This window comes from Garra rufa, chromosome 17, assembly GCF_049309525.1.
Source record: "Garra rufa chromosome 17, GarRuf1.0, whole genome shotgun sequence".
NCBI classification, from domain to species: domain Eukaryota; kingdom Metazoa; phylum Chordata; class Actinopteri; order Cypriniformes; family Cyprinidae; genus Garra; species Garra rufa.
Genome location: NC_133377.1, coordinates 28,831,905 through 28,858,234, shown reverse-complemented (window position 1 = coordinate 28,858,234; position 26,330 = coordinate 28,831,905). Strand labels below are relative to the sequence as shown.

The 26,330-nt window shown below is 35.1% G+C and overlaps 2 protein-coding genes across 5 annotated transcripts in view; one reads left to right on the top strand and one right to left on the bottom strand.

The window, feature by feature from the left end:
* Positions 1–5,871, bottom strand: part of cpne4b (copine IVb) — a 52,302-nt gene extending 46,431 nt beyond the window's left edge. For both annotated transcript variants that reach the window (XM_073822533.1, XM_073822534.1), the window contains exons 1-2: positions 5,693–5,871; positions 291–481 (exon numbers count right to left, since the gene is read on the bottom strand). In XM_073822533.1, the coding sequence (XP_073678634.1) occupies positions 291–461 (171 nt within the window). In that variant the 5' untranslated portion in view covers positions 462–481; positions 5,693–5,871. The remainder of the gene's footprint in view (positions 1–290; positions 482–5,692) is intronic.
* A 3,151-nt stretch (positions 5,872–9,022) lies between these two features.
* Positions 9,023–26,230, top strand: dync1li1 (dynein, cytoplasmic 1, light intermediate chain 1). 3 transcript variants are annotated; one of them, XM_073822083.1, is made up of 14 exons: positions 9,023–9,153; positions 9,373–9,446; positions 10,431–10,547; positions 10,858–11,088; positions 11,303–11,463; positions 12,450–12,543; positions 12,858–12,993; positions 13,993–14,104; positions 14,201–14,260; positions 15,480–15,524; positions 15,771–15,891; positions 16,515–16,646; positions 19,100–19,118; positions 24,655–26,230. In XM_073822083.1, exons 1-13 carry the CDS (start codon positions 9,050–9,052, stop codon positions 19,105–19,107), a joined length of 1,395 nt encoding a protein of 464 aa, XP_073678184.1. In that variant the 5' UTR covers positions 9,023–9,049; the 3' UTR covers positions 19,108–19,118; positions 24,655–26,230. The 3 variants fall into 3 exon arrangements, with proteins under 3 accessions (XP_073678184.1, XP_073678183.1, XP_073678182.1); XM_073822082.1 differs by lacking the exon at positions 19,100–19,118 and having other exon boundaries at positions 15,771–15,861; XM_073822081.1 differs by lacking the exon at positions 19,100–19,118.
* The last annotated feature ends 100 nt before the right edge of the window (positions 26,231–26,330 follow it).

Sequence of the window (26,330 nt, the reverse complement as noted above, 5' to 3'; positions counted from 1 at the left end):
TGCACTATATCAGTAGCTTCTGCACAGTTCAGATTAGTGTTTGTGAAAGGATTAAATTTTAAAGTACTGCTCGGAAACTTTATACTTTTTAAGTACTGAATGCTTAAAAACAATGAGTAGCAATTTCAAAAAGAGAGGAAAGAGAGTTGGATTTAATATCTAGAGTACAAAAAAGATGTTTCTTTGAAATGATGTTGAAAAAATCTATTGCAGACCGTTTAAAAAGCATAAATATGACAAAAACACTCTAGATTTGTGCTAGAGAAAACAGAACCTGAACATGAACACACCTCAAACCACTGTCCGTGGGACTGCATCTTGAGGACGACGCAGGGGTCAGGCTTGGACAGAGCATCTCTGTCAGATATTCCTTTACAGGCCACTCGGAGCTCCACTTTTGTCAGACATGGACTGTTGAAGAGGCCCAACGTGGTGGCAGCAGACTCGTAGATGTTACTCATTTTGCGTTCTCCCGTTCAAGCTGTGAAAGAAAAGTTAAAGTTAAACCGTGATATAGAGCAGATATGAGACACTCTACCATTCAAACGTTCAAAAACAGTCAGAAGGGTTTTTTAAAGAAGACATCAGATGCAAATTCAGTGTGTGGACACAACCACTCTACAATGATAGAAATCCATTCACTCTTTTTTTTAATCCCCAGAAACCCTAAACAGCCTCAATTATGAAGCTGTTTTGATTTTCTGAGCTTTATGATGTCATTCTGCTCAGGCCCCGACCCACAACCAATGACGGACTGTCCCGTATTAGCATATTTCCACCCTCAGCCAGTTGTACCCTGTTCGCCATTTCACTTGAGCAGCTGTAACGACAACAGTTTTGTAAGCAATGCAGGTGTTTTGCAGTTGGATGTAAAAGTGAACATAAGAGTCTTCATTTTTTCCCCGACATCAGAGCCACTAAGGACGCAGTGGAATAGTTTGATGCACCGATACGAATCGGCCGATAATGCTCGCGCGTTTTGTCAGTAAAGCCGGTTCTGTAATCAGCGGTAAATGTCATCAGGTGCGTGATTTCACGTTGAGCCGTATATACTACACACAGCCGTTGTTTACCGACGAGCTGCGCAAATCAATGTTCATTATCAGTGTGAATGTGCGCAGCTCGTCAGTGAACAACGGCTGTGTGTAGTATATACGGCTCAACGTGAAATCGCGCACCTGATGGCATTTACCGCTGATTACAGAACCGGCTTTACTGACAAAACGCGCAAGTGATCGGCCGATAAGGATCGGTGCATCCCTAGTAAAATGGAAGAAAGGGACGGGGTGAGCAGTAGCTCATTATCATTTAAAGAGACATGCACCGAAATCAGACCAACTTGTGGAAAATGGGCATCCGATGTCTTCTTTAAAGAAATCAATACTTTTAATTAGCAAGGATGCATTAAATTGATCAAAAGTGAGAGTAGAGACTAGTAGAAATCTATTTTAAAAAATGCTGTTTTGAATTTTCTATTCATCAACGAATCATTAAAAATAATGTATCATGGTTTTAACACATACCAGAAACACAACAAAAAATGTTTCTTGATCACCAAACCACCAATGCAAAAATATTTTTAAAATATTACTGTTTTACTGTACGTTTGATCAAATAAAAGCAGCATTGTTGGACTTAAAAGGCTTCTTTTAAAAACATTTTTAAAAACATTTTAAAATTTGTATGCATATGGTAGCCTATGGTTCATCTTTCTGATGGTTTACATAGTTTTTAGCTGGCTGTCCAGTCATTTGCTGGTGGATCATCCACTTGTCAGGTAGAGACTGAACCGACACCTTCACTTTTTAAACATAAGGTTCTTTATTGGCATTGATGGTTCCATGAAGAACCTTGAACATCCATTGAACCTTTCAAATCCAGAAAAGGATCTTTCCAGTCAAAAAAGTTCTTTAGATTTTTATGCTTCAAAATGGTTCTTTTCAGAACTGCTAATTGAAAGGTTCTTTGTGGCATCACTGAAAAAAAAACACCCTTTTGGAACTTTTATTTTTAAGAGTGTTGATCAAAATGAACCAGCTATAACTTTCCAAAAACCACCTTGACCGTGTTGAAGGTTTAGTTCACCAAAAAATTAAGATTCTGTCATTAATTACTCACCCTCATGTTGTTACAAACCTGTAAAACCTTTGTTCATCTTCGGAACACAAATTTAGATGTTTTTGATGAAATCCAAGAGCTCTCTGACGCTTCATTGACAGCAAGGGTCCTACCACGGTCAAGGTACAGAAACATAGTAAAGACGTCATTAAAATAGTTCAGTGGCTCAACCATAATTTTACGAAGCTACCTGAATACAAAAATAACGATTTTATTCAACAATTTCTTCTCCTCTGTGTCACCCTAGCGCTATTTTGGAGAGTACCACATGTCATGGTTGTGGCAGGACCCTTGGTTGGATCCTTGCTGTCTATCAAGAGAGCTCTCAGATTTCATCAAAAAATATTAATCTTAATTTGTGTTCCGAAGATGAACAAAAGTCATACAGGTTTGGAACAGCATGAATTAATAACAGAATTTTCATTTTTGGATGAACTATCCCTTTAAGACAAAGGAGACATATTCTTTCAGCAATAACTTTTACAAAACTCTTACTTTTATCAGTTTTCAAAGAAGAAATGTACTATAACAATGTTCTGTATTTCTACAATGCAGCTAACATACTTGCTAACTTGCTAATAGTTACAAAAAAAAGTAAAAATGCATGGCATCACAAAAAAGTTGTGAGGAAGAGTGTTTTTTTTTTTATCAGTGCACCATCTTGACTCTTTACTGCCCCACTTTTTGTTTGTTCTCCCAACGGTAACCTTACGTAGATGTTTCTACCTCATCTGACCCTTAAAGAAATGCTTTCACTGGTGCAGACTCATGCTTCATTCAGTTTACTAAACAATATTTTTGAACTTAAATCCAGCTATGTTTAGATGAAGCATGTTTTATAGGTTAGCTGCAAAACATTTTTACACTGTAGTCTCTTGAGGACGGCAGTCCTTGAAATAATTAATTATGCTACACTTTTGAATAGACAAGTTCGAGCATGATAAGTGTGTTGATTAAAACAGAAAAATGGGTGACTTGTTAAGTCAGAGACACCGATAACATTGCTTTATAATGAAATTGCTCTTCAGTCAGGCACCATGTGGAATGAGCTCAGCGTGGTCCCCGTGGGAGAGATTCCCTGAAACACGGAGCGAAGCGCTGACCCCAATACTCTCAGACCATACCACAGAGAACGTGTATCTCTGTGTGTTACTCAATTATTCATGCCCTCTGCTTCCTTTGAGTGCCACATTTTTGTTATCATTATTGTTATTTTTAGATAAAAGAGGCCGACGTGCCGTCACTGCCGGCTGAAACCCTTCAGAGCCTTGCAAGAGCCTCTAGCCCTGCAAGACAGACAAAACTACTGCTAGCAACGCCTAGGAGTTCTTACAGTAAGCAATCCTAAGTGTCCCACTTTGGTGCAGTATTTTAATGCACCTGGCCAGTTTAATCGAGGTGACTGTGTGTGAAGAGCCCCGTGCAGGTGTTCACGTACAGTTCATGTACTTTTATGCTCCTATGTATTTGCATTGCATTGCATGTGTTGAAATAAACCTGGAAAGCATGCAGTTTTCCGCAATATGATGAATAAACAAGTGCTCATGTGGGGCGTGCTGCTGGACAGCCTTATGTGGACCAATGGCCTAGTTTTCATGCTGTTAATTTGAGGTATAAAAGTGCATGGAAAACAAATGCAGATCTACCCATATTATGTAAGTGCATAATTACGTCAAAACTTTTATAGCTGGGACCTTCATAGCTAAATGAATCCATGAAGCAATCATCAATAGTTATCAAAAGCAGAGAATTAATGGCCAAAACTTGTGTTACTACTTAGAAAAAGTGTAAAAATAAAGAAAGTGTCCAATGTGTTCAAGATTCAAGATGATAAAAGAGATAATTTAAAAAATCTAGTAAAACGTATATAACATTATAAAAGTATAATGTTTATAAAAACATACAATTATATATATGTATGTATGTAGAACTGCTGTCAAACGATTAATCTCGATGAAACGGATCCAAAATAAAAGGTTTTGTTTACATAACATGTGTATGTACTGTGTTTATTTTATTTTGTATAAATACACACACATACAGTATATATTTTGCAAATATTTGCATGTAATTATATGTATACTACCAGTCAAAAGTTTGGACACACTTCCCCATTCTCTTTAATAGGGAAGTGTGTCCAAACTTTGGACTGGTAGTGTATATATTTATATTAATATAATTTATATTATATAAAAATATATAATATATAATATATAATTATATAAAAATACATTTAATATAGAAACATAACATATTTTTCTTGAAAATATACATGTATGTGTTTGTACCTATATATATATATATTTATATATATTTTGGATGCGATTAATCGCGATTAATCGTTTGACTAATCGTTCATATATATATATATATATATATATATATATATATATATATATATATATGTGACCCTGGACCACAAAACCAGTCTTAAGTCGCTGGGGTATATTTGTAGCAATAGCCAAAAATACATTGTTTGGGTCAAAATTTTTGATTTTTCTTTTATGCCAAAAATCATTAGGAAATTAAGTAAAGATCATGTCTGTGAAGATTTTTTGTAAAATTCCTACTGTAAATATATCAAAATGTAATTTTTGATTAGTAATATGCATTGTTAAGAACCTAATTTGGACAACTTTAAAGGTGATTTTCTCAGTATTTTGATTTTTTTGCACCCTCAGATTCCTGATTTTCAAATAGATGTATCTCGGCCAAATATGGTCCTATCCTAACAAACCATACATCAACAGAAAGCTTATTTATTGAGCTTTCAAATGATGTATACATCTCAGTTTTGTAAAATTTAACCTTATGACTGGTTTTGTGGTCCAGGGTCACATATGATCTTTACGCATAGTGATGTCACATGACAACAAAATGGCTTCCTGGACCTTGGTTGCGCCATACTGACTTTTTGATTTGTTTGATTTGGCGGACCAAAGTTTCTAATGATTTTACACAAAATATTTTAACATATTAATATTTTAACACAAAATCGACTCACTTTATTAAAATAATTCGAATATTATTCTAAAGTACTCGCTATAATTTCCTATTTCAAGACTTTCAGTCTTTAAGTGCGGCTTCTTTCTTGTTAACAATCTTCTGTCAGTTAGGCACCTAGGCAGTTTTTTTTACACTTTTTTTATTAGCTTTTTAGCTGATATAAAATATCAGAATGACTTTTAAATTCAGAAACTGAAGACAAATAAGATTCCTTCCGAACGCATTTTTTTAATGACCAACAGCAATTAAGATTTTAAATATTTGATTGACCACCTACGATCGATTGTATAGTATAGAAAATATATTATTCGCTCTATAAAGAATATTAAATATACGCACAATCAGCGGTACCTCAATAGGATTTAAACAGTAAAACAGTAAAAAAAAAAAAAAAATTGCTGACAGAGTAATAGTTCTATTGTAGGCATAACATTTAAAATGTATCCATAAATGTACTTATTTGACCATATATGCACTGAACTGTGAGGTAAAATTGTTATTCCATCAATGCGTTAAACATACAATTCAGCGCGTTATGATGATTTGCTATTAAAGGGACAAAACTTACCCAGTGTTTAAGTATAAGAACAAATCCCGAGCGACGCCAGAAAAAGTTCCTCAGTGTTAAGATCGTTCAGAGTGCAGTTTATGCACTGGATTCATTTTCCATCCGATTTCATGTCCAAATAGTCTACGGTGATAAAAGCAGCTCCATCGGGTTGAGCGTTAAAGGTGATGGATAGTCCGACCCGCAGTCTCCTCTCTCAACAAGAGCAGGGCAGGCGCGCACACTCCACTTAACTTCGCTGTTTAATCCTCTACTATGAGGGATGGAGAGGAAGTGCTGGGTGTGAACACAGTGTAACCCTGCACTCTGGCGGTTAGAGCAGTAAATTGCAATTGGTGTGAATTACAACTGGCTGGTGAGAACATTTTATTGGATTTGGTGAGAAGTAGCTTGATGGATGCGAGCATAGTGTTACCTAGTGGGGTGAAGGGTTGGAATGATTCCTGGGGCCCATAATGATTCCAGTGGGACTGAAGAACGATCCAATGCAATTAAAAGTGCACTTTTTTATACTTTGCAGGCTGGTATGACAGTGAGTCATCTTGCAAAAGTTTGCTGAAGTACAAGCTTTCAGTGCAGATGCTAATGTAGAAATAATCGATTTCTTATTCAGCCATTATTAATTTATTCCATGAGCAAAAGCACTCAATAACAGGGATTACCCAGATAAAATATGTAATGTGATCTTAACACGTCTGCCCCCATGAGGTGACTCCATGTAAACAAAACAAAAAAAACTTTTGCTGCTACTGACGGAACAGGCATCTTCAGCTGGAGTAAACACGAATTGTTTCTTTTTAACTTTTTACTTTTATAAGACTATTCTATTCTGTAGTTCCTCAAATAAGCTTTTAGTGAAATTAAGAACATTTTAATAATCGAAAGAAGCTTTTTCGTCTATAAATACCTGTTGTGCAATAGAAAGTTTCCATGGTTGTTATAATGGACCTTTTTAATGATTCTATTCTATTCTATTCTATTCTATTCTATTCTATTCTATTCTATTCTATTCTATTCTATTCTAATGCTTTCTTTTTTTCTTTCTGTGATGATTTTACATTTCTAATGTCCTTATACCTCCCTGAGAGTTTCTAATCAATAACTCTATTCTATTCTATTCTATTCTATTCTATTCTATTCTATTCTATTCTATTCTATTCTATTCTATTCTATTCTATTCTATTCTATTCTAATATACTGAGCTTTGATTTATGGTTTGATTGAGACTCACTCTTTTTATATGTATTCATTTAATGGATGGTTTGAAATATAATGAATTGAGAGGTGTATAATTATATTACATTAAATAACTTTTATATTTTATTCTTTTCTACTTTTTCTATCATAGATGCCAAGAACCTTTTTTTAAGTCTATTCTATTCTATTCTATTCTATTCTATTCTATTCTATTCTATTCTATTCTATTCTATTCTAAGACTCATTCTTTTTATTTACATTCATTTCAGGGATGGTCTGATTATATTATATTAAATCAAATAACCTTTTTATATTTTATTAGTTTCTAATGTTTCTATCATAGATGCCAATAAAGAACCTTTTTTTATTCTATTCTACTATAATCTATAGTTTCTCACAGAAACTTTCTATAAAAAAAACAATCATTTTTCTCAGTGTGAAGAACATTTTAATAATCTAAAGATCTAATACATTTTGTGCAATAGAAAGTTTCCATTGATGTTAATGGAACTATAGATTCTATCTCTTTGTTTCTTTCTTTGTTTCTTTCTTTAATGTCCTCATACTTCCCTGGCAATTCTGAATTTGTTCATATTCATCCCAAGGACTATTTGAAATTAAATTGAAAAATTCTATTCTATTTTATTTTAACCTTATTAACTGTTTTCTATTCTGCTCTATATTCTAATCAATAACTATATTGCTCTATATGTCCATTCTATTGTGTTCTGCTCAATTCGATTCTACAAATGTTTTCTTTTTCTTTCTTTCTGTGATGTTTTTACATTTCTACATTCCTCATACTTCCCTGGCAATACTGAATTTGTTCATATTCATCCCAAGGACAAATTAAATTGAAAGTCATTTAATTCTATTCTATTTTATTTTAACCTTATTATGTTTAACTGTTTTCTATTCTGCTCTATTCTAATCAATAACTATATTGTTCTATATGTCCATTCTATTGTGTTCTGCTCAATTCGATTCTACAAAGGTTTTCTTTTTCTTTCTTTCTGTGATGTTTTTACATTTCTACATTCCTCATACTTCCCTGGCAATACTGAATTTGTTCATATTCATCCCAAGGACTATTTGAAATTAAATTGAAAGTCATTTAATTCTATTTTATTTTAACCTTATTATGTTTAACTGTTTTCTATTCTGCTCTATACTAATCAATAACTATATTGTTCTATATGTCCATTCTGTTGTGTTCTATTCAATTCGATCCTATTCAAATGTTTTCTTTTTCTTTCTTTCTTTCTGTGATGTTTTTACATTTCTACATTCCTCATACTTCCCTGGCAATACTGAATTTGTTCATATTCATCCCAAGGACAAATTAAATTGAAAGACTAAATCATTTAATTCTATTCTATTTTATTTTAACCTTATTCTGTTTAACTGTTTTCTATTCTGCTCTATTCTAATCAATAACTATATTGTTCTATATGTCCATTCTATTGTGTTCTGCTCAATTCGATTCTACAAATGTTTTCTTTTTCTTTCTTTCTGTGATGTTTTTACATTTCTACATTCCTCATACTTCCCTGGCAATACTGAATTTGTTCATATTCATCCCAAGGACTATTTGAAATTAAATTGAAAGTCATTTAATTCTATTTTATTTTAACCTTATTATGTTTAACTGTTTTCTATTCTGCTCTATACTAATCAATAATTATATTGTTCTATATGTCCATTCTATTGTGTTCTACTCAATTCTATTTTATTTTGATAACACATTTATTATATTTGATTATTTTCTACTTTTTCTATGATAGATGCTAATAAAGAACCATTTTAAAGAGTCTATTCTGTACTATTCTGTTCTAAAAAAAAAAAAAAAGGTTCTGAACAGTTCTTCTGAATAGAAGAATCATTTTGGGTTCCTAAAAGAACTTTTCAATGAAAAAGAACCATTTTCCCCAGTGTGAAGAGCATATTAATAATGTAAATAAGATTTTTTTTTTTCTCTTTTGTGCAATAGAAAGTTTGATAAATAACCTTTTTAATGATTCTATTCTATTCTATTCTATTGACCTGAGCTGTGTGGCAGTGATTGCGGCTCGCAGTGGTCCACGCCCAGCAGAAAAGCAACGCTCGGCTCTGTGCGACACATCCGGGACTCATTCAGGGGTGTCACTCAAGCCTGCGAAGATGGCGACGACGGGCAGAAATACACTCCTATCGGTTAGCACAAATGTAAATAACAGCACTTCTGAAAGCCAAAATCCCGAAGAGGATGACGGACAGAATTTATGGTAGGCCTAGCAGGTTCTTTTATCCCCCATTCAATCTCGGCCGCATATGCATAACACGGCTTTAGGTGGCTCAGAGCCGCATGTGACAGTTGTTAGCCGCTAACTTGCAAATTGCCCCAGCCGGGCAGGTACACACAGGCCAGCCTGAATCAATGATGCATATTCTATAAAGCATTGTGATTTATCAGCTAATGCCACCCTGTGTTCCTCTACGTTCAGGTCATCGATATTGAGTGAGGTGTCGACCCGCTCCCGATCAAAATTGCCGTCAGGAAAGAATGTGGTGGTTATGGGTGGGTGTTTTTTTTCCCTGTCATACATAAATGCTGTTTCATGTCTCCTGTGCGTCCTATTGATCTGCATCCTATTTTCATTATTATTAAATGACATACAATGCTGACTGAATGCAAGGGTTTGAACGTAGCGATCGTCTGCTCCATATGTGCAATGATGTGATTGTAAGTGTGCTGTTATTGTTATTGGGTGCACGTCATTGTCTCCAGTCGTCGCCGTCAGACACCGAGCGCACAAAACACATACTCCCTGTCGCGTAAATTTTAATCGCTTTTTTATAATCTAACATTTATTTCGTTTTAACCATTTGAATATGCTACAGACTGTCGGGTTTGGTGAATAGAGATAATCCGCACTCTCAGACAAGGGCTGTGTCCTAAAATCTACCGTACCGCCTACTTAGACAGCATCATAGGCGTGTTCCGAGGAACAAAATGCTGCATTTGAACTATATAACATACTGAACAGGCTGTATATGTGCCAGTGATGCTTAGAAAGTGCTGTCTAGCCGTGTGTGGTGACTGAAAACGCTATCTAGGTAGGCAGCTCACTAGTTTTTGAGACGGAGCCAGTGATTGGCTCATGTTTGCTGCCTCAATGGGTGCGCTTTACTCATAGGGCGTCAGACATGATAAACGGCCATGCGAACTCTGTTGAATGAATACATTTTTAAAAATACTTTTTTTGTTAATATAATTTATTATTATTTTCACGACTGTTTGTTGTTTTGCTGTACTTTAGATCAAATAAATGCAGGCTTGGTGAGCAGAAGAGACTTCTTTAAAAACAATAAAAATCTTACTGTTCAAACACTTTTGACTAGTAGTGTATACAATCAAATCAAATAATCAAACTAACAAAAAATAACCATATATAATCGTAATCAAATATTCATGATATGTGCTGTTTTCAGGATCAAAATGTATCTAAGCTCTTAAATGTCTAATATATTTGGCGATGTGTTAATCTAACTTGTTTTTCAGGTGAGGTGGGGTCTGGTAAGACCACACTGGTGGCCAAACTACAAGGTGTAGAAGAGTACATGAAGGGCAGAGGCTTAGAATACCTGTATTTCAATGTTCACGATGATGATATTGATGGTAAATATTGAACCGATTGATTGATACTGGCAATACATAGACCAAATTTAGATGTGTTACCTTAAATGACAGTGAACACTGGAGTGTTTTGAATCATGTCATGTTCATTTTTACTGTGACTTGTGATTTTATTGCATCATTAGGCATGTTTTAAGTCAACTTGAAGCATAAATACAATACTATTATTTTGGCCAACCCAAGCAGTCAATTCTCAGTGACATTTGTCATATTTAATATAGAAGCAGCCTAATGACCAACAGTAGGTAATTCAATACAGACATGCTAAATCTAATCAAACTGTTTTTGTCAGATCATGCACGGTGTAATGCATGGGTGCTGGATGGGGACCTGTACCACAAAGGCCTGCAGAAATTCGCCGTATCAACAGAGAACCTGGAGGACTCGCTGGTACTATTTGTGGTTGATCTGTCCCGGCCCTGGCTAGCCCTCGATTCGCTGCAGAAATGGGGCAGTGTGGTGAGGGACTTTGTGGACAAGCTCAGAGTTCCCCCTGAAACCATGCGAGAGCTGGAGCACAGATGTGAGTAGCGTCTTTGTGTGTGCGTTTAGATTGTGAGTGCATTCGCATGCTAAGTACCCTGTAGGAACGCTCTAGCGTGGTGATGCATTTTGATCTGAGATGGTCCTATATATCGCTGTAGGCGATGCTGACAGTTCTTCTATTTGCTTGAATGAGTTTGCAGTTTCCAGTCAGTACAGCATATATCTCTAAATGTTACTGTTTTTGTGTGCAGTGGTGAAACAGTTTCAGGAATACGTGGAACCAGGAAGTGACCTGGACACTGTGCCCCAGAGAAGGAACCCTGAGTCAGAGGAAGAGAGTGTCCTGTTGCCGCTGGGAGACAATACGCTCACACACAACCTGGGCCTGCCTATAGTGGTGGTCTGCACTAAGGTATAGCTGCTGCCTCGAACTACCTGCGACATGTATTTAAAGGGATAGTTCACACAAAAAATCCAAATTCTCTCATTAATTATTCACCTCATGTCGTTGCAAACACCGTAAGACCTTCGTTCATCTTCTGAAAACAAATTAGGATATTTTGAATGAAATCCGAGAGCTTTCTGACCCTGCATAGACAGCAACACAACTACCAAGTTCAAGGCCAAGAAAGAAAGGAAAGACTACTGCTGTCAATCGATTAATCGTGATTAATCGCATCCAAAATATAAGTTGTTTATATAATGTGTACTGTGTATATGTATATTGTATGTATATATAAATACACACACATACAGTATGTTTTAAAAATATTTACATGTATATATTTATAATTATATAATTTGTGTTATATATAAAAATAGATCAAATATATGAAGATAACAATTTTTCCTAAATATATACATGCATGTGTGTATTTATGTATGCATAATAAACATTCACAGTACACACACATATATTATGTAAACGAAAACTCTTATTTTGGATGCGATTAATCACGATTAATCGTTTGACAGCACTTGTTAAGAGATCAATAAAATAGTCCATGTGACATCAGTGGTTCAACTTTACATTTTTGAAGCTATGAGAATACTTTTTGTGCGCAGAGAAAATAAAAAATACGACTTTATTCAACAATTTCTTATCTTCCGTGACAGTCTTGGACACGCGAGTTCATGAGAACCACAATGTATTTTTAAAGCAGTTTATTTCCAGGTTTAAACTAGATTTCAAATCCCAATTTTTGTTGATGTGGCCTCATGATTTTGGTTCATATTGATATTTCAATGAATATTGTAAGCTTGCCATTTCTGGTTGTTGTTTACCAAGTTGATTTTGCTTTTACTTTCACTATAGACCCTAAATATATCAAGTTACAAAGCAAGGATCGAGTAGTATGTTAATGCAGTTTCTCTTCATAATTCTGTCTCTGTCTGTAGTGTGATGCGATCAGCACTTTGGAGAAGGAGCACGATTATAGAGACGAGCACTTAGACTTCATCCAGTCTCACATTCGACGCTTCTGCTTGCAGTGTATCCTTGTACATCAGCACATCTGAACTAAATCTGTAATGATGAATGTAATTCACCCTGTGCGTCTTAGTCATCTGGAGGCTGGATTGTTTTCATGTTCAGTTTAATCTTTAAATGTCACCAGTGTACTTTTGTGCCTCCGAATTTAGTAATAGAGACTGCACAGGTAGATGTACTGAATCTAATGTGGTAACATTATCTGCTGACCTGCCATAATGGCTGCTTTCCAAAAATCTGTACAAGTGGAGAGCTCACATGTTCCTTGCTTAAATGTAACCTCACCTTGTTCTTTTCCTTCACAAGTGACCTTTCAGATGGAGCAGCACTACTTTACACATCCATGAAGGAGAACAAAAATCTAGACTTGTTATATAAATACCTCGTTCACAGGTTATACGGCTTTCCCTTTGACATCCCAGCTCAGGTGGTGGAGAAAGATTCTGTGTTTATGTAAGTGTTCGAATGCCAAGGCAAACTAACACACTAATTATGATCAACATTGTTTATAATCTTTGTTATGTGAATTAAAGGGTTAGTTCTCCCAAAAATGAAAATTGGCCCCTGATTTACTCACCCTCAAGGCGTCCTAGGTGTAGATGACTTTCTTCTTTCAGTAAAATCCAATTGGAGTTGTATTAAAAATTGTTGTTGGCGGGTGTTTCTTTTCAACAGTCCAAAAGAAGTCTAATAAAGCGCATCCAACCATAATGAAAAGTGCCTCATGGCTTCATGGTAGCCAGTCATGCGTTTTTGTAAAAATATCCATATTTAAAACGTAATAATCACTTTTCTCTAGCTTGCACTAACTGTCACACACGGAAGCCAATTCCGGGCGGATGGCGAATGCAAAAGCAAAGAACAAAACAACACACCGGTCACAAAGTACAAAAGGATTCGCAAAGAAAAATGTCAGAGGATTTCATTACAACCCAAGAGAACATGGTTTTCCTTTGCTATAGTTAGGAAACTTGGTTTTCTTAGTATGCACTTTCATGTATGCTACAGAAAAGTGATTATAACGTTTAAATACGGATATTTTTCCTACAAAAACACATCGATTCACTACAGGAGGCCTTTATTCATCCCCCAGAGCTGTGTGTAGCACTATTTAATATGGATGGATGCACTTTATTGGACTTTTTTTGGACTGTTGAACAAAAACACCCGCCCACTGCCATTATAAATCTTGAAAGAGCCCTTTTTTAATATAACTCTGATTATATTCGTCTGAAAGAAGAAGGTCATGTAAAGTATATGACTTTCTTCTTTCAGTGGAATATAATGGTGAAATACATCATGGGCTAACTTTCATTTTTTGGTGAACCAACTCTTTAACTTAATTTACTAATTTACTTTATTAAGTAGAAATTGGTAATGGAGTAAAATGGGTTTATTACTTCAAATGTTTCTATTGTACATGTGTTCATATTATCTGTCTCTCATTTTCAGTCCGTCAGGATGGGACAATGAAAAAAAGATCGCTATCCTGCATGAAAACTTCCAGACAGTAAAAGCAGATGACAACTTTGAAGATGTAATAGTGAAACCTCCAATTAGAAAGGTAGGGGTTCACGCTTAATTCGAAATTTCCCAGTGGATGTGCAGTTAGCTGTAGAATATCTCTAATCTAGTGCTTCTTTCTGATATGCCTTTCCAGTTTGTACATGAGAAGGAAGTTCAAGCTGAAGATGACCAAGTATTTCTACTAAAGTTGCAGGTAATTGCAAAATAATGTTGCATGTGTGGGAAGTCTTGTGAACAGTAATACTGTGAAATATTATTACTATTTAAAATGATGTTTTAAATAAATTTAATATAGTTTATAGTGTAACTTATTCCGGTGATGGCAAAGCTGAATTTTAACAGCCATTACTCATTATTAAACTTAAGTGTCACAAGATCCTTCAAAAATCGTTATAATATGCTGATTTGGTGCTCAAAAAACATTTATGAGCTATTTATTAAAGGTATAGTTCATTCTGTCATTAATTACTCACCCTAATGTTGTTCCAAACCTGTAAGACCTTTGTTTATCTTCAAACACATAATAAGATATTTTTTATTAAATCTGAGAGCTTTCTGACCCTGCATAGATGGCAATAAACTGGCACGTTCAAGGCCCAGAAAGGTAGCAAGGACATAGTAGAAATAGTCCATGTGACATCAGTTGTTCACCTTAATTCTATGAATCTATGAGAATACTTTTGTGCGCAAAGAAAACAAAATTAATGTTATTCAAACCAGTACTTTCGTAAACTGGCATTGAAGACTGACACGCAATAAAAGAAATTGTTGAATAAAGTCATTATTTATGTTTTCTTTGCGCACAAAAGTGTTCTCGTAGCTTCATAAAATTAAGGTTGAACTACTGATGACACTATTTTAACAATGTTCTTACTATGTTTCTGGGTCTTGAAGGTGTCAGTTGCATTGCTGTCTATGCAGGGTCAGAAAGCTCTCGGATTTCATCACAAATATATTAATTTGTTTTCGGAAGATAAACAAAGGTCTTATTGGGGTGAGTAATTACTGACAGATTTTCGTTTTTGGGTGAACTATCCCTTTAATAATCCCTTTTCTCATTTGAATATATAAAATTGACCATAAGCATTGGCTTGGCATAAATGTGCAGTTTTCATTTACCATTGAAATTCGATAAATTTGAAGCCTTTTGAAGTTTAATGATAACAGATTGTTTTTCCTGCTTTTCATTGGCCAAATTTAAGACCTCTTAAAATGTTTGTTACAAAACATAATGATCCTAAATACATTTTACAGTTCTCACACAAGTATTTTTAGTCTCAAATGTGACTGACATGCTCTTATTGTCTAGTAACCTGAGAGGTTTTGTTAATAATCCTTGAAACTTGTTTGATAAACATATCATTGGCAGAGAAATAAACGATGAATAATTTCCGTCTTTGTTCTGCTCTCAGTCTCTGTTATCTAAACAGCCTCCAGTCTCTGCAGGAAGACCAGTGGTGAGTGTTTTACATGCGCTCAATTTACATTTCAGCCCACAGCGTTACTCACTGTTGAATCATTATTTTGGACTTTTTCTTGCTACAATACATTTGCATTTACATGTATTAATTTAACAGACACTTTTACCCAAAGAGACTTTTTTAATTTAAGGGATTAATTTTTAACATGTGAATTCAGCATTGGTCTTATGCTTTTTTTTTTTTTCTTCTTCTAAAACATTTATATATATGTGTGTGCAACAGGACCCAACAAACAGAGCTCCCACCGGCTCACCAAGGACGACCAACCGTTCAGCGGCGGCTAATGTGGCGAACGTCATGCCAATGCAATCAGGTACCAAGAAGATTGATCCCAACATGAAAGGTGTGTATGAGTGTGCCATATTCAGGATGCATGCCTCCGTCTTCATCTTTCTCGGCCTCTTTCCTTCTGCATTCTCCTGTGTCTTCTCTCCAACTACTGGGAGCAACTGCTTTCAGAGTCACACCTTTCTAGTTCTTGGGAATTTATTTCATCCAGTCTGTGGATCTGGTTTCATGGTTTTCACCACTCTCTCATCTTGGGAAGAATGTGACCTTCAACATGAGATCCCATCCTCTTTCATGTGGCAAAGCTTGACTTGTGGGAGAAAATCTTGTTTGTTTTGGGCGGCGGTGATCATGAATGCACTTTTAGTGTCTTCAGAGATTCTGGATCTCTTCCTGTATATAGATAAGGACTTAACTCGTTTATGGTCAAATCATAAGAAAATTGCTGCTATGTTTGGAGAGGATTAGGAGAGCTTGTTGGGATTAAAGCTTGTTTCCTTGCTGAACTTCTTTCAGACTTTCATTTCGTCTTCTTCCTTTACACACTAGCTTTTTTAATTCCAGCTTAGAGTTTGGTAGATGCTACTGTTTTTCACTGATCTGTTGAAACTAGTTTAGGCTAGTATCTGCTGGAGTTTTAGTGTGATATGTGCTAATTATTGTCATCTCTTGTGGCAGGAGGTCAGACCAGTGAGGGCGTGCTGGCTAACTTCTTCAACAGTCTGTTGACAAAGAAAGCAGGCTCACCCGGCCCAGGCGGCCAACCTACAGGAGGAGGGAGCAACACACCAGGAACAGTCCGCAAGTCAGGTGAGTGATCCTCTGATAGGAGGACAGTATCACTCCTCCATTCATATCTGTGTCCACCATCACGGTGAATTTGAAGTGTTTTGACTTGGAAAGGTTGAGTTTTGTTTTTCAAAAACTTTGTTTTTTAAAAATTTTATATAAAATCAGTTTTACATGGTATGAGGGTGGTACATGTTTACTCCTGTTGGTACCACTGTTCAGGATTTAACTATTTTGTATGTCGTCATTGACCAATAAGAGGGGATTTATACTACCAGTCAAAAGTTTGAGTCTGAAAGATTTTTTTAAATGTTTTTGAAAGAAATTTAATTGGCATTTTGTCATGTAATATTTATTTTAGTGCTGTTAAAATTAGTGCATTAATGGTAAATTTCTCCAGTTTAACACCGTTAAAAATATTTAGCGCAGGGACGAAGCTAGGGTTGGCCACCCCACTTACAACTGATGCTTCTGTCTTTTTTTTTCTTGACAAGACGTGCGTTTATTTTTGTCCATCAGGTCATGGATCTCAAAATCATGACCTGAAGGATTTTTCTGAAGAACAGTGGTCAGTTTAACTGTTCAGGACAAACAAGGGACTCATAAACAACTATCACTAAACAAAAAACACAGCTGTGGATCATTCAGGTAACAACACAGTATTAAGAATCAAGTGTATGTAAACTTTTGAACAGGGTCATTTTTATAAATTTTTATAAATTCAACTATTATTTTCTCTTGTGGACTGTTAATTGTCTTTTATTTGAAATATCTTATTCAAGTCTGTACTACATAAAAAAAAAACATGCTGTTTGTATGATCCCTCTTATGTTGGTAAAATAATAAACATTTAGCAGATTCTGCAAGGTGTATGTAAACTTTTGACTTCAACTGTATATTTAATTTGGTATTTAATGTTTGACTTAATGAATTGTTCACTTTAATTAGAAGTTGTTAGTTTTTAAAAAGTAATTAATGTTAAAATGAATAGCTCTCAATTATATTATAATGTTGAAAGGCTATAGTCAGTGGTTAAATATTAGGGAAAAAATAACAATTTTCTAGAGACATCAGTAATGTTGGTATCAGTAATTTCTTCAGTCATAAAAGAATATAATAAATATTAAAAATGTACTTTCTTGTTTCTACATTAATATGAAGATTGAATGTGAAACTACTGCAAATTCGCAATATATATGTAAAAACTATAATGTTTAGTGGGATTGATCACAATTAGTTTCAGAAAAAAATGTGTGAATAATTGATTTTCTAAAATTGATTGACGGCACTAATTTATTACTTTTATAATTATTTTTATAATTCCTGCTGTGCTAAAATAGCATAGAATTTTTTAGTTGATGAGAAATGAACTCAACAATCTCACCTTAATTATCGTTAACAATCAGAAAATCCATTATGAACTATTTGACCAGTAATTTACCAAAATTTAGATGAATGTAATACAATAAAAGGAGAAGAAAATGCCTTTTTTTCTGTTAATCTTGTTTTTCTCTCACCAAAACTCACCTAATTGTCACCTAATCACCTAATTGACTGGCATTGAGACATTCAACACTGCCTCAGGGGTGACAAGATCTCAATTTAATCACATGCCATGTAAAACATTCTTTACAACTATTGAATCTGATGAAATTCGCTCTAATATATGATACAAAGTGGACTCTGGTCTGTTTTTGAGGCTCTCCACCAATTTCCAACATCAATTTCTTTAAAAGCTGTTGTCAAGTTTTACCATGTCAACATGTGACCCTGGACCACAAAACCACTCATAAGGGTCAGTTTTTTGAAATTGAGTTTTAGACATCAATTTAAAACCTGAATAAATAAGCTTTCCATTGGTGCATGGTTTGTTATAAGAGAAGACAATATTCAGCTGAGATTTGAAAATCTGGAATCTGAGGGTGCAAAAAATCTAAATACTGAGAAAATTGCCTTTTAAGTTTCCAAATGAAGGTCTCAGCAATGCATATTACTAATCAAAGATTTGATATATTTATGGTAGGAAATTTACTAAAAAATCTTCATGGAACATGATTTTTGGCATAAAAGAGAAATCGATCATTTTGACCCATACAATGGATTGTTGCCTATTGCTACAAATATACCCGTGCTACTTATGACTGGTTTTGTGGTCCACAGTCACATATAAAAACACCCTGTTTCTGTGGGCCTTGGAGTTTTTTTTGTTTGCTTGTTTTGGTCATGGCTTAAAAATTAAAACGCAGCCCTCAGAAAGAGTTGTTTTGACGCAGGAGTTGATTAAAAACTTGATGTTGCAAATGATGGAGCAGGTCTGTGAGATTACCATCTTCAAAACACTTCAAATCTTGTCTTATTCATGTTGTACACATGTGAGGTCACTGAAGTTTGTCCCCTGTTCTCCCTTTTTGTTTGTTTGTCCTTATATTATCCACATCACCCTCCTCTCCTGCACCTTTATCCTCCCATCCCAGATCTTTGACATCAGCGACGGTAAAAGAAATATATTTGACAATCTCTGCATGTGCAGCTAAAAAACCCACTAATAGTTCAAGCTGACATGCATCACCCTCATTGTTCACAGTGCATCAGATTACTGAGTAATAACCCAGTTATTTATCTTACATAATCTCCATAAAAGGATAAAAACTGTCTTTACTTACCCGCACTCACGTTGTTCCAAACCTGTATGACTTACTTTCTTCTGTGGAGCACACAAGAAAATACTTTCAATGGGAATGTCGCAAGTGTTTTTTGTACTTATAATGAAGGTCAAGGGGTTCATTGTTGTTTTGGACCCCATTGACTTTCATTGTATGAATAGAAACAGTTCAACAACAAAAAAAAATCTTATTTTGTGTCCTACAGAATAAAGCAAGTCATACAGGTTTAAATGGAGTAAATGAAAACAAAATGTTCATTTTTAAACTAACTACCCCTTTAAAAGTTAAAACAGAGGATGAACTTAATGAGAATAAAGTATTTTGCAGTAACTGCGTTTGTTAACATGCTTGCTAAGGGTTTCTACAGATTTAACATTCACCTTACAAGCTCTAAAAACTAACAGCAAGTGCAGTGATTTAAGACCCACTCTCGTGTCCTTTCATATTATGCTTTTGCATCTTCATTTGTTTTTGAACCCATAATGCAGCTTGATTTTATGGGAGTGTATTAAAGGTAAAGTACCTCATTGACCACAGTGACCTTTCCCAGTCCCATCATTCTGTGCCTAATTTTCTTTCTGTGACCTTGTTACCATGTATGAGTGTATCTGTAATTGTTTTTTTTTGTCTGTACTTATGTATGAATGTGTGAGCAACTACATTCGTGTGCACTTTGCTCATTAGTCATAATATTTAACCCCTTTAAACTGTCTTTCATCATGTGTGTTAGCCAGGGGATGTTGGCCACGCTAAGGTGTGTGTTCAGGCGACTCTCCCTCAATTGCATCCTTTTACTTTAACCAGCATCCAGCTGCATCTTCCTTTGTATAACCGCTATAAGTTTCTTTTAGCACTTTTACAGAATTGCGCATGTGTAACTTTGGCCTGTTATGTCCTTTCGTTTCAGACCCCCATCTTACTCCACTGTGATTAACACTGTCTGTCTCGTGCTGAGTTTTAAATTGCACAGTTTAAAAGGCCGGCTGATAATCACTGCATGGAGCTTAATTAAAGGCATAGGTTATTTTTTAAATTAGCTTTGATTTTCTAGTTACTAATTGCCAGGCCCAGTTTTTTTCTTTCTTCCCAGATATTTTACTATAATGTTGGGTTTGTTTGGTGCTTATGACAGCGTTTTAGTGCCACGTTATAAAAAAAATACGATTATGAGATTAAAGTCAAAGTGTTTTGAGAATAAAAGTCGAAGTGTTTCGAGAATAAAGTTGAAAGGTTTTAAGAATAACAAAGAGTTTCGAGAATAAAGTCATATTTCGAGAATAAAATCTGTTTCGAGAATAAAGTCAGTGTTTCGAGAATAAAGTTGAAAGGTTTTAAGAATAACAAAGAATAAAGACGAAGTGTTTCGAGAATAAAGTCATAATATTTCGAGAATAAAATCTGTTTCGAGAATAAAGTCAGTGTTTCGAGAATAAAGTTGAAAGGTTTTGAGAATAACGAAGAATAAAGTCATATTTTGAGAATAAAATCAATGTTTTGAGAATAAAGTCGAAGAGTTTCGAGAATAAAGTTAAAATGTTTCGAGAATAAAAGTGTTTGAGAATAAAGTTGAAAGGTTTCGAGAATAATGAAGAATAAAGTTGAAGTGTTTTGAGAATAAAGTCATAATATTTTGAGAATAAAGTTAAAGTGTTTTGAAAACATAGTTGTTTTGAGTATTTCCTAAGTGTTTCGGGAATAAATTTGAATAATATTTGTTTTGAGAATAAAGTCATAATATTTCGAGAATAAAATCTGTTTTGAGAATAAATTTGAATAATATTTGTTTCAAAAATAGAATAAAAGTGTTTTGAGAATAAGTGTTTAGAAAATAAAATTGAAAGGTTTTGAGAATAACGAAGAATAAAGATGAAGTATTTCGAGAATAAAGTCATATTTAGAGAATAAAATTGGTGTTTTGAGAATAAAATCAAAGTGTTTTGAGAAGAAAGTCGTAATATTTTGAGAATAAAGTTGAAGTGTTTCGAGAATAAATTAGAAGAATAATATGTGTTTCGAGAATAAAGTCGATGAGTTTCGAGAATAAATTTGAGGTGTTTTGAACTGTTTTAAATTAAAAGCAACAAAGCACAAATTTATTTTGATTACTGGGTGGTTGGCAAGCTACAAATAATGAATGGAAAATGTTAAATATTATTTCCAATCATTTACTGTATTATACCATGAATAAAAAAGCTAGTCAGTTATATACCTCAGAAAAGACAACAGTATAACTTCAAAGTCTACTTCAACCTTTAGAATGTTTTATTGTCGTTTTTAATTAAAAACCTGTGAGTAATGAAAGATTGGACGCCACAGACGTTTTTGCGGAGTAGGTGGTGGAATTTTCACAAAGAAAGCAGTACAATTTAATGAAATTAATGTTTTATTGTAATTCAAAAAAGACGTGAGTGAGAAAACATTATTGCAAGACTCATTGTTTGTATTTGCTATAAAACTGAAAGATTTTGAAAGCTGAGACTTTTTTTATATTAAAAGTAACTATTACTGGGTGGCTGGAGCACTACAAATAGGCCTAATGAATGCAATCAAAGACGTGAAATATTATTTCCAAGCGTACTGTCTCTGCAAGTATAACATGGTATGATTTCTGCTAATAATCCCACATATATTCAAATCAATTCCGGTGGCCTGGCAACTTCTCCTGGTGCTTCCAATTTGGGCTATTTGCATGCACAGGCTATACTCTCAAAATATTATACGTTTAATTGCCGCAATTTAATTCTGTTTGGTAATTGGTAATTTCGACTTCATTCTCGAAACATTTCGGCTTTATTCTAGAAACATTTAAACTTTATTCCCCAAACATTGACTTTATTCTCAAAACTTTTCGACTTTATTCTCAAAACTTTTCGACTTCATTCTCAAAACATTTTGACTTCATTCTCGTAATTTGTCTTTATTGTCAAAATATTTCAACTTTAATATCGTAATTTTAGATTTTTATTTTATTTTATTTAGATTTTATTTTTTTAATGTGGCACGAAAATGCCATTGTAGGTGCCTGTATTGGCAGAAAACCAGGGTCTTGCAAACTAATTTAAGTTACAATCCACAATCGTGCAGGGCTAATTGTTAGCACATAATTAGTGAAATTAAGACACGATAAGTCTTCAAACAGTGATAACATTCCCATCAGATCAAAGCTTTCTGTTTGGCTTAAAGGATCATTTCTGAATCAGCTTTGTCTTAGCATTGTGAATTGTACCTTTTAAAGCATTAAATATACATGGTTCTTTTTCACACAACATTCAATTAGTAATGTTTTTACTGCATGCTTAATGTTATTTTGTTGCCTGGACTTTTTTTAACAGCAGCTTTCAGCCTGAATGCGTGTGTGAGTCTGTGTGAAGGTTTAATAACAGTCTTTCATCTCCATTCATTCCATCGCTATGCATTTACTTTTCTCCTCCAAGCTCAATAATGCCTTATTGCTGATATTTTTGCTGAACACTGATGTAGGAGAAGCAAAGGCGCCTTCCTTTGGCTTCCCACTTGCTCTTGTGCTAAATAGTTCACTCACAGACTCACAAACACTGACACGCTAAGGTTTTAAATGTATTGTCGTCCCTTGTTACTGATTTAGGAATATTCTGGGTTCAATACAAGTTAATCTCAATCATCAAACACAATGTTTAAAAATAATAATAATAATTTTGACTTGTCCCTTATCTTTAAAAAAAGCAAAAATCGGGGTTACATTTAAGGGAACCCCTAGTATTAAGACTAAGTAAATTATATCCAGTAGAAGACCCATGAAAGATTTACGTTATTTATGTTTTATACAGTGGCATGACGAGCTTCGGCATGTTTATATTCTGCCAGGATGGCATCTAGCGTTTCTTATCTGCCATTTGTAAGCTCTTTCAGTAGCTGTGATCTACTAAAAGCCTCAAAGGCATCAGGGCTAAAGTGGAAAGAACAAAGACGCGGGTCTTTAGGAAGTTTTCTTTTCTCATTCTTTTCTCCTCTTCTTATCAGGGTTCATACATATACTGTAAAATGAAATTCCAGGACTTAAGCACTTTTCAAGCACCACATTTCATTCAATTTGCGAAATGATTCACGAACCCACTCTGAAGTTCCGATCTAAATCAAATGATCCACAATATGCGTAGTTTTGATCAAAATCAAAGGATTCGCGAACCCACTCCGAAGTCCTGATCTAAAAGCAAAAGATTCACAATACGCAAATTTGAAATCCTGATATAAATCAAATGATTCCTGAACTCTCTCTAAAGTCCTAAGCTAAATTAAATGATTCCTGACACGCAATTAGAAGTCCTGATCTAAACCAAATGATTTGCGATATGCGATTTGGAGTCCACATCTGAATCAAATGATTAGCGATCCAATTGTAGCGCTACGAAACAGTGAATCATTTGTGATCCAATGGTTTAACTGATATTGCACTATACGTGCTTTTTAAAATCATTACAAGCAATGGCAAAATTGGAAAATGAATGGCTCTTTTAATTTTATTTATTTATTTATTTTTTTTGCTAGTGAATTGCTTGAAATGAATGATCGAAGTCACAAATTTAAATCAATCGGAGTGGTTCCAGCATAAATCACTCAATTGTTTTGGTTCATCTGTTCCTTTTTTCAAGTCTTCAGCCATGTTGATGTGACACTGTCAGCACTACTACTGACTTAGCTTGCTAGTTTTATGACAATTAACTGAAATATGCAAAAAAATTGTTTTTTTGAATCTTTGAATGGTTGAATTTCGCGTGAAAAGATGTTTGTTGAAAAAAATGAAACACTTATTTCATAGATGCATTGACTTTCAATAATTCAAGTACTTTTCAAGTACCTCTTCAGGATATTGGTATTTTCAAGGGTTTCAACATTTAAAAAATGGTCAAATTTAAGTACTTCAAGCACATTAAGCACCTTGTACGAATCCCATGTTATCGCTAGGAAAGCAGTTAGGATTTACATCACTTCTCATTTCCCCTCGACTAAAAATTACTACCAAAAGCCACAGAATGTGGCATCACATCAGTAGTATATTTTCCAAGTTGTGTATTTAGATTTTGTGTTGCGGTAAAAATAGCAACAGCTAGTGCCAGTAGCTCACCAAGTGCAACCATTTCACGTCATAGACATGGATTTTTTTTTAAATAACTTTTCTTTAATAAATAAAAACATGAAGTGAAATAAAGGACAAATTACTTTTCTGTGGTAGCTAACATGCCACGAATCCTGTCGATTAAGCTTAACTCGTATTAAACCCAAAATATTCTTTTAAAGCTTTGGTTAATACTGCTTTCAAATAACGTGATTTGAATTTTGGCCAACATACTCGTACTAATTCGATTTGATCTTATCTTGTTCTTTCTCAGGCTCCAAGTTGGGGTTGACAGATGTCCAGGCTGAGCTGGACCGGATCGCCAACAAATCCGACCTAGACTCCTCAGCCCCTAACGCCACCACACCCCCCGCCGAAAACGACGAATCCTGAATGAGAGGCGGGGATTATTCACCGGCAAGCTCCACCCCCTTTACACTGCTCTCTCCGCCCCCCCTAAACCTGCCTCCCTTCTGCCACCTCTCCTCCCTTCCCCTCCCTCACTCTTCATCTTGATCTTGTTCAGAAGGGGGATTTATTCCTGTTTATTCCTTGTACGGCCAGTGACTTGAAGCTGCATGTCAGGCAAATTGCGATCGCTATGTTTGTCTCCACACACACGCACACATGTACAGCGAACGGGTCCGTAAAAAAAACAGAGACGGGTTGTTGTAGTAATGAAGAACACTAGATCAGCGTTGGACACTAAAAGAGAGACTTAGAGAGGAAATGGGGATGTAGAGAGAAGTCCGAATTAGAAAGTGAAGGGGTTTGTGAACTTAATGTGTATGCATATGCAAGTTAGACTTTTTTTTGGCTTTTGTAGTGAGTTATCTTATATGAAGGATCCTGTTCGACTAAAGCAGTCACTCGGCTTCTGATAAACAAACGCACATTTTTACTTCTGGACAAAAAATGAAATCAAAAAGGGAAGCATCACATTTCAGTCAGAGAGAGATTCGATCAAACGATTCATTGGATGTGGTCACCTTGTGTTGGTGTTTATTAAATGGTTATGTTTAGCACTCTTAATACCCACCCTATTCACAGGACCAGAACAAATATACTGACATGATTTCAATGCTTTATAATATTCTTAACCCCTTTTTTTGCTGCTGTTAATCTGTCAACAGTCACCAAGTCAGATCTGTTGCGTACTATTTAAAGTATTACACAATAGTAGGCAATGACACTGAAAATGATCTTTTACAATGCTGATTGTAGCAAAGTAGTACATTTAACTGGAGACGAAAGAGTTTTTAGCGTAGACATGGTTTATGAAGTCGTCTGTGTAACTGCTGATCAAGACTATTGATGGGACTGACAACTATGTCCGGTGTATAAAATTTTTGTTTGTTTGTTTTCTATGTTCATAAGAGCTTGAAAATTGGATGTTTCTGTGTATGTGTGTTCTCATCTCTTAACTACAGCCGGTTATGGCACTGTTTATTAATGGATGCACTAGAGATCATGCAAACACGATCAGTATTACTGTCTTTTCATTGGTGTGTGTGTGTGTGTGTGTGTGTGTGTGTGTGAGAGAGAGAGAGAGAGAGTTTGAGCAAAACGAGTAAATTCAGCAGGAGATTTGTCTGTTTAGAGACTTTAACGGCTAGAAATTAGTACTGGGATGGGATGGGAAGGGAGGGGGGGAGAGGCAGAGGTGGCAGGGCAGGTGAGATCTCAGATCACCCTCACCTGCATGTACAGTCATCAACCAAACTTCTTACGAGAGGGAGGGGGGAAATAAACATACGCTAATATGGTCCTGTAATTTCACAAGATGTAGTGATGTTTCTCTGGATCAGGTCTGTAATCATTCTATTAAAGTTGTATTTATTGGGAACGTCTGCTGTCTTAGATGGGGTTTTTTGTGTGTGTGTGGGTGGGTGGAGAGCGTAACGACACAGGAAGTCTGTGATCTCAGCAAAAAACAATCTTCTTTGAAAC

Bases quoted from the DNA above. Each gene is read 5' to 3' on its own strand.
- dync1li1 (XM_073822081.1), top strand. From the start codon at position 9,050: ATGGCGACGACGGGCAGAAATACACTCCTATCGGTTAGCACAAATGTA. The intron at 9,447-10,430 runs GTGGGTGTTTTT...CTTGTTTTTCAG, and splicing joins AAAGAATGTGGTGGTTATGG to GTGAGGTGGGGTCTGGTAAG. The intron at 11,464-12,449 runs GTATAGCTGCTG...CTCTGTCTGTAG, and splicing joins TAGTGGTGGTCTGCACTAAG to TGTGATGCGATCAGCACTTT.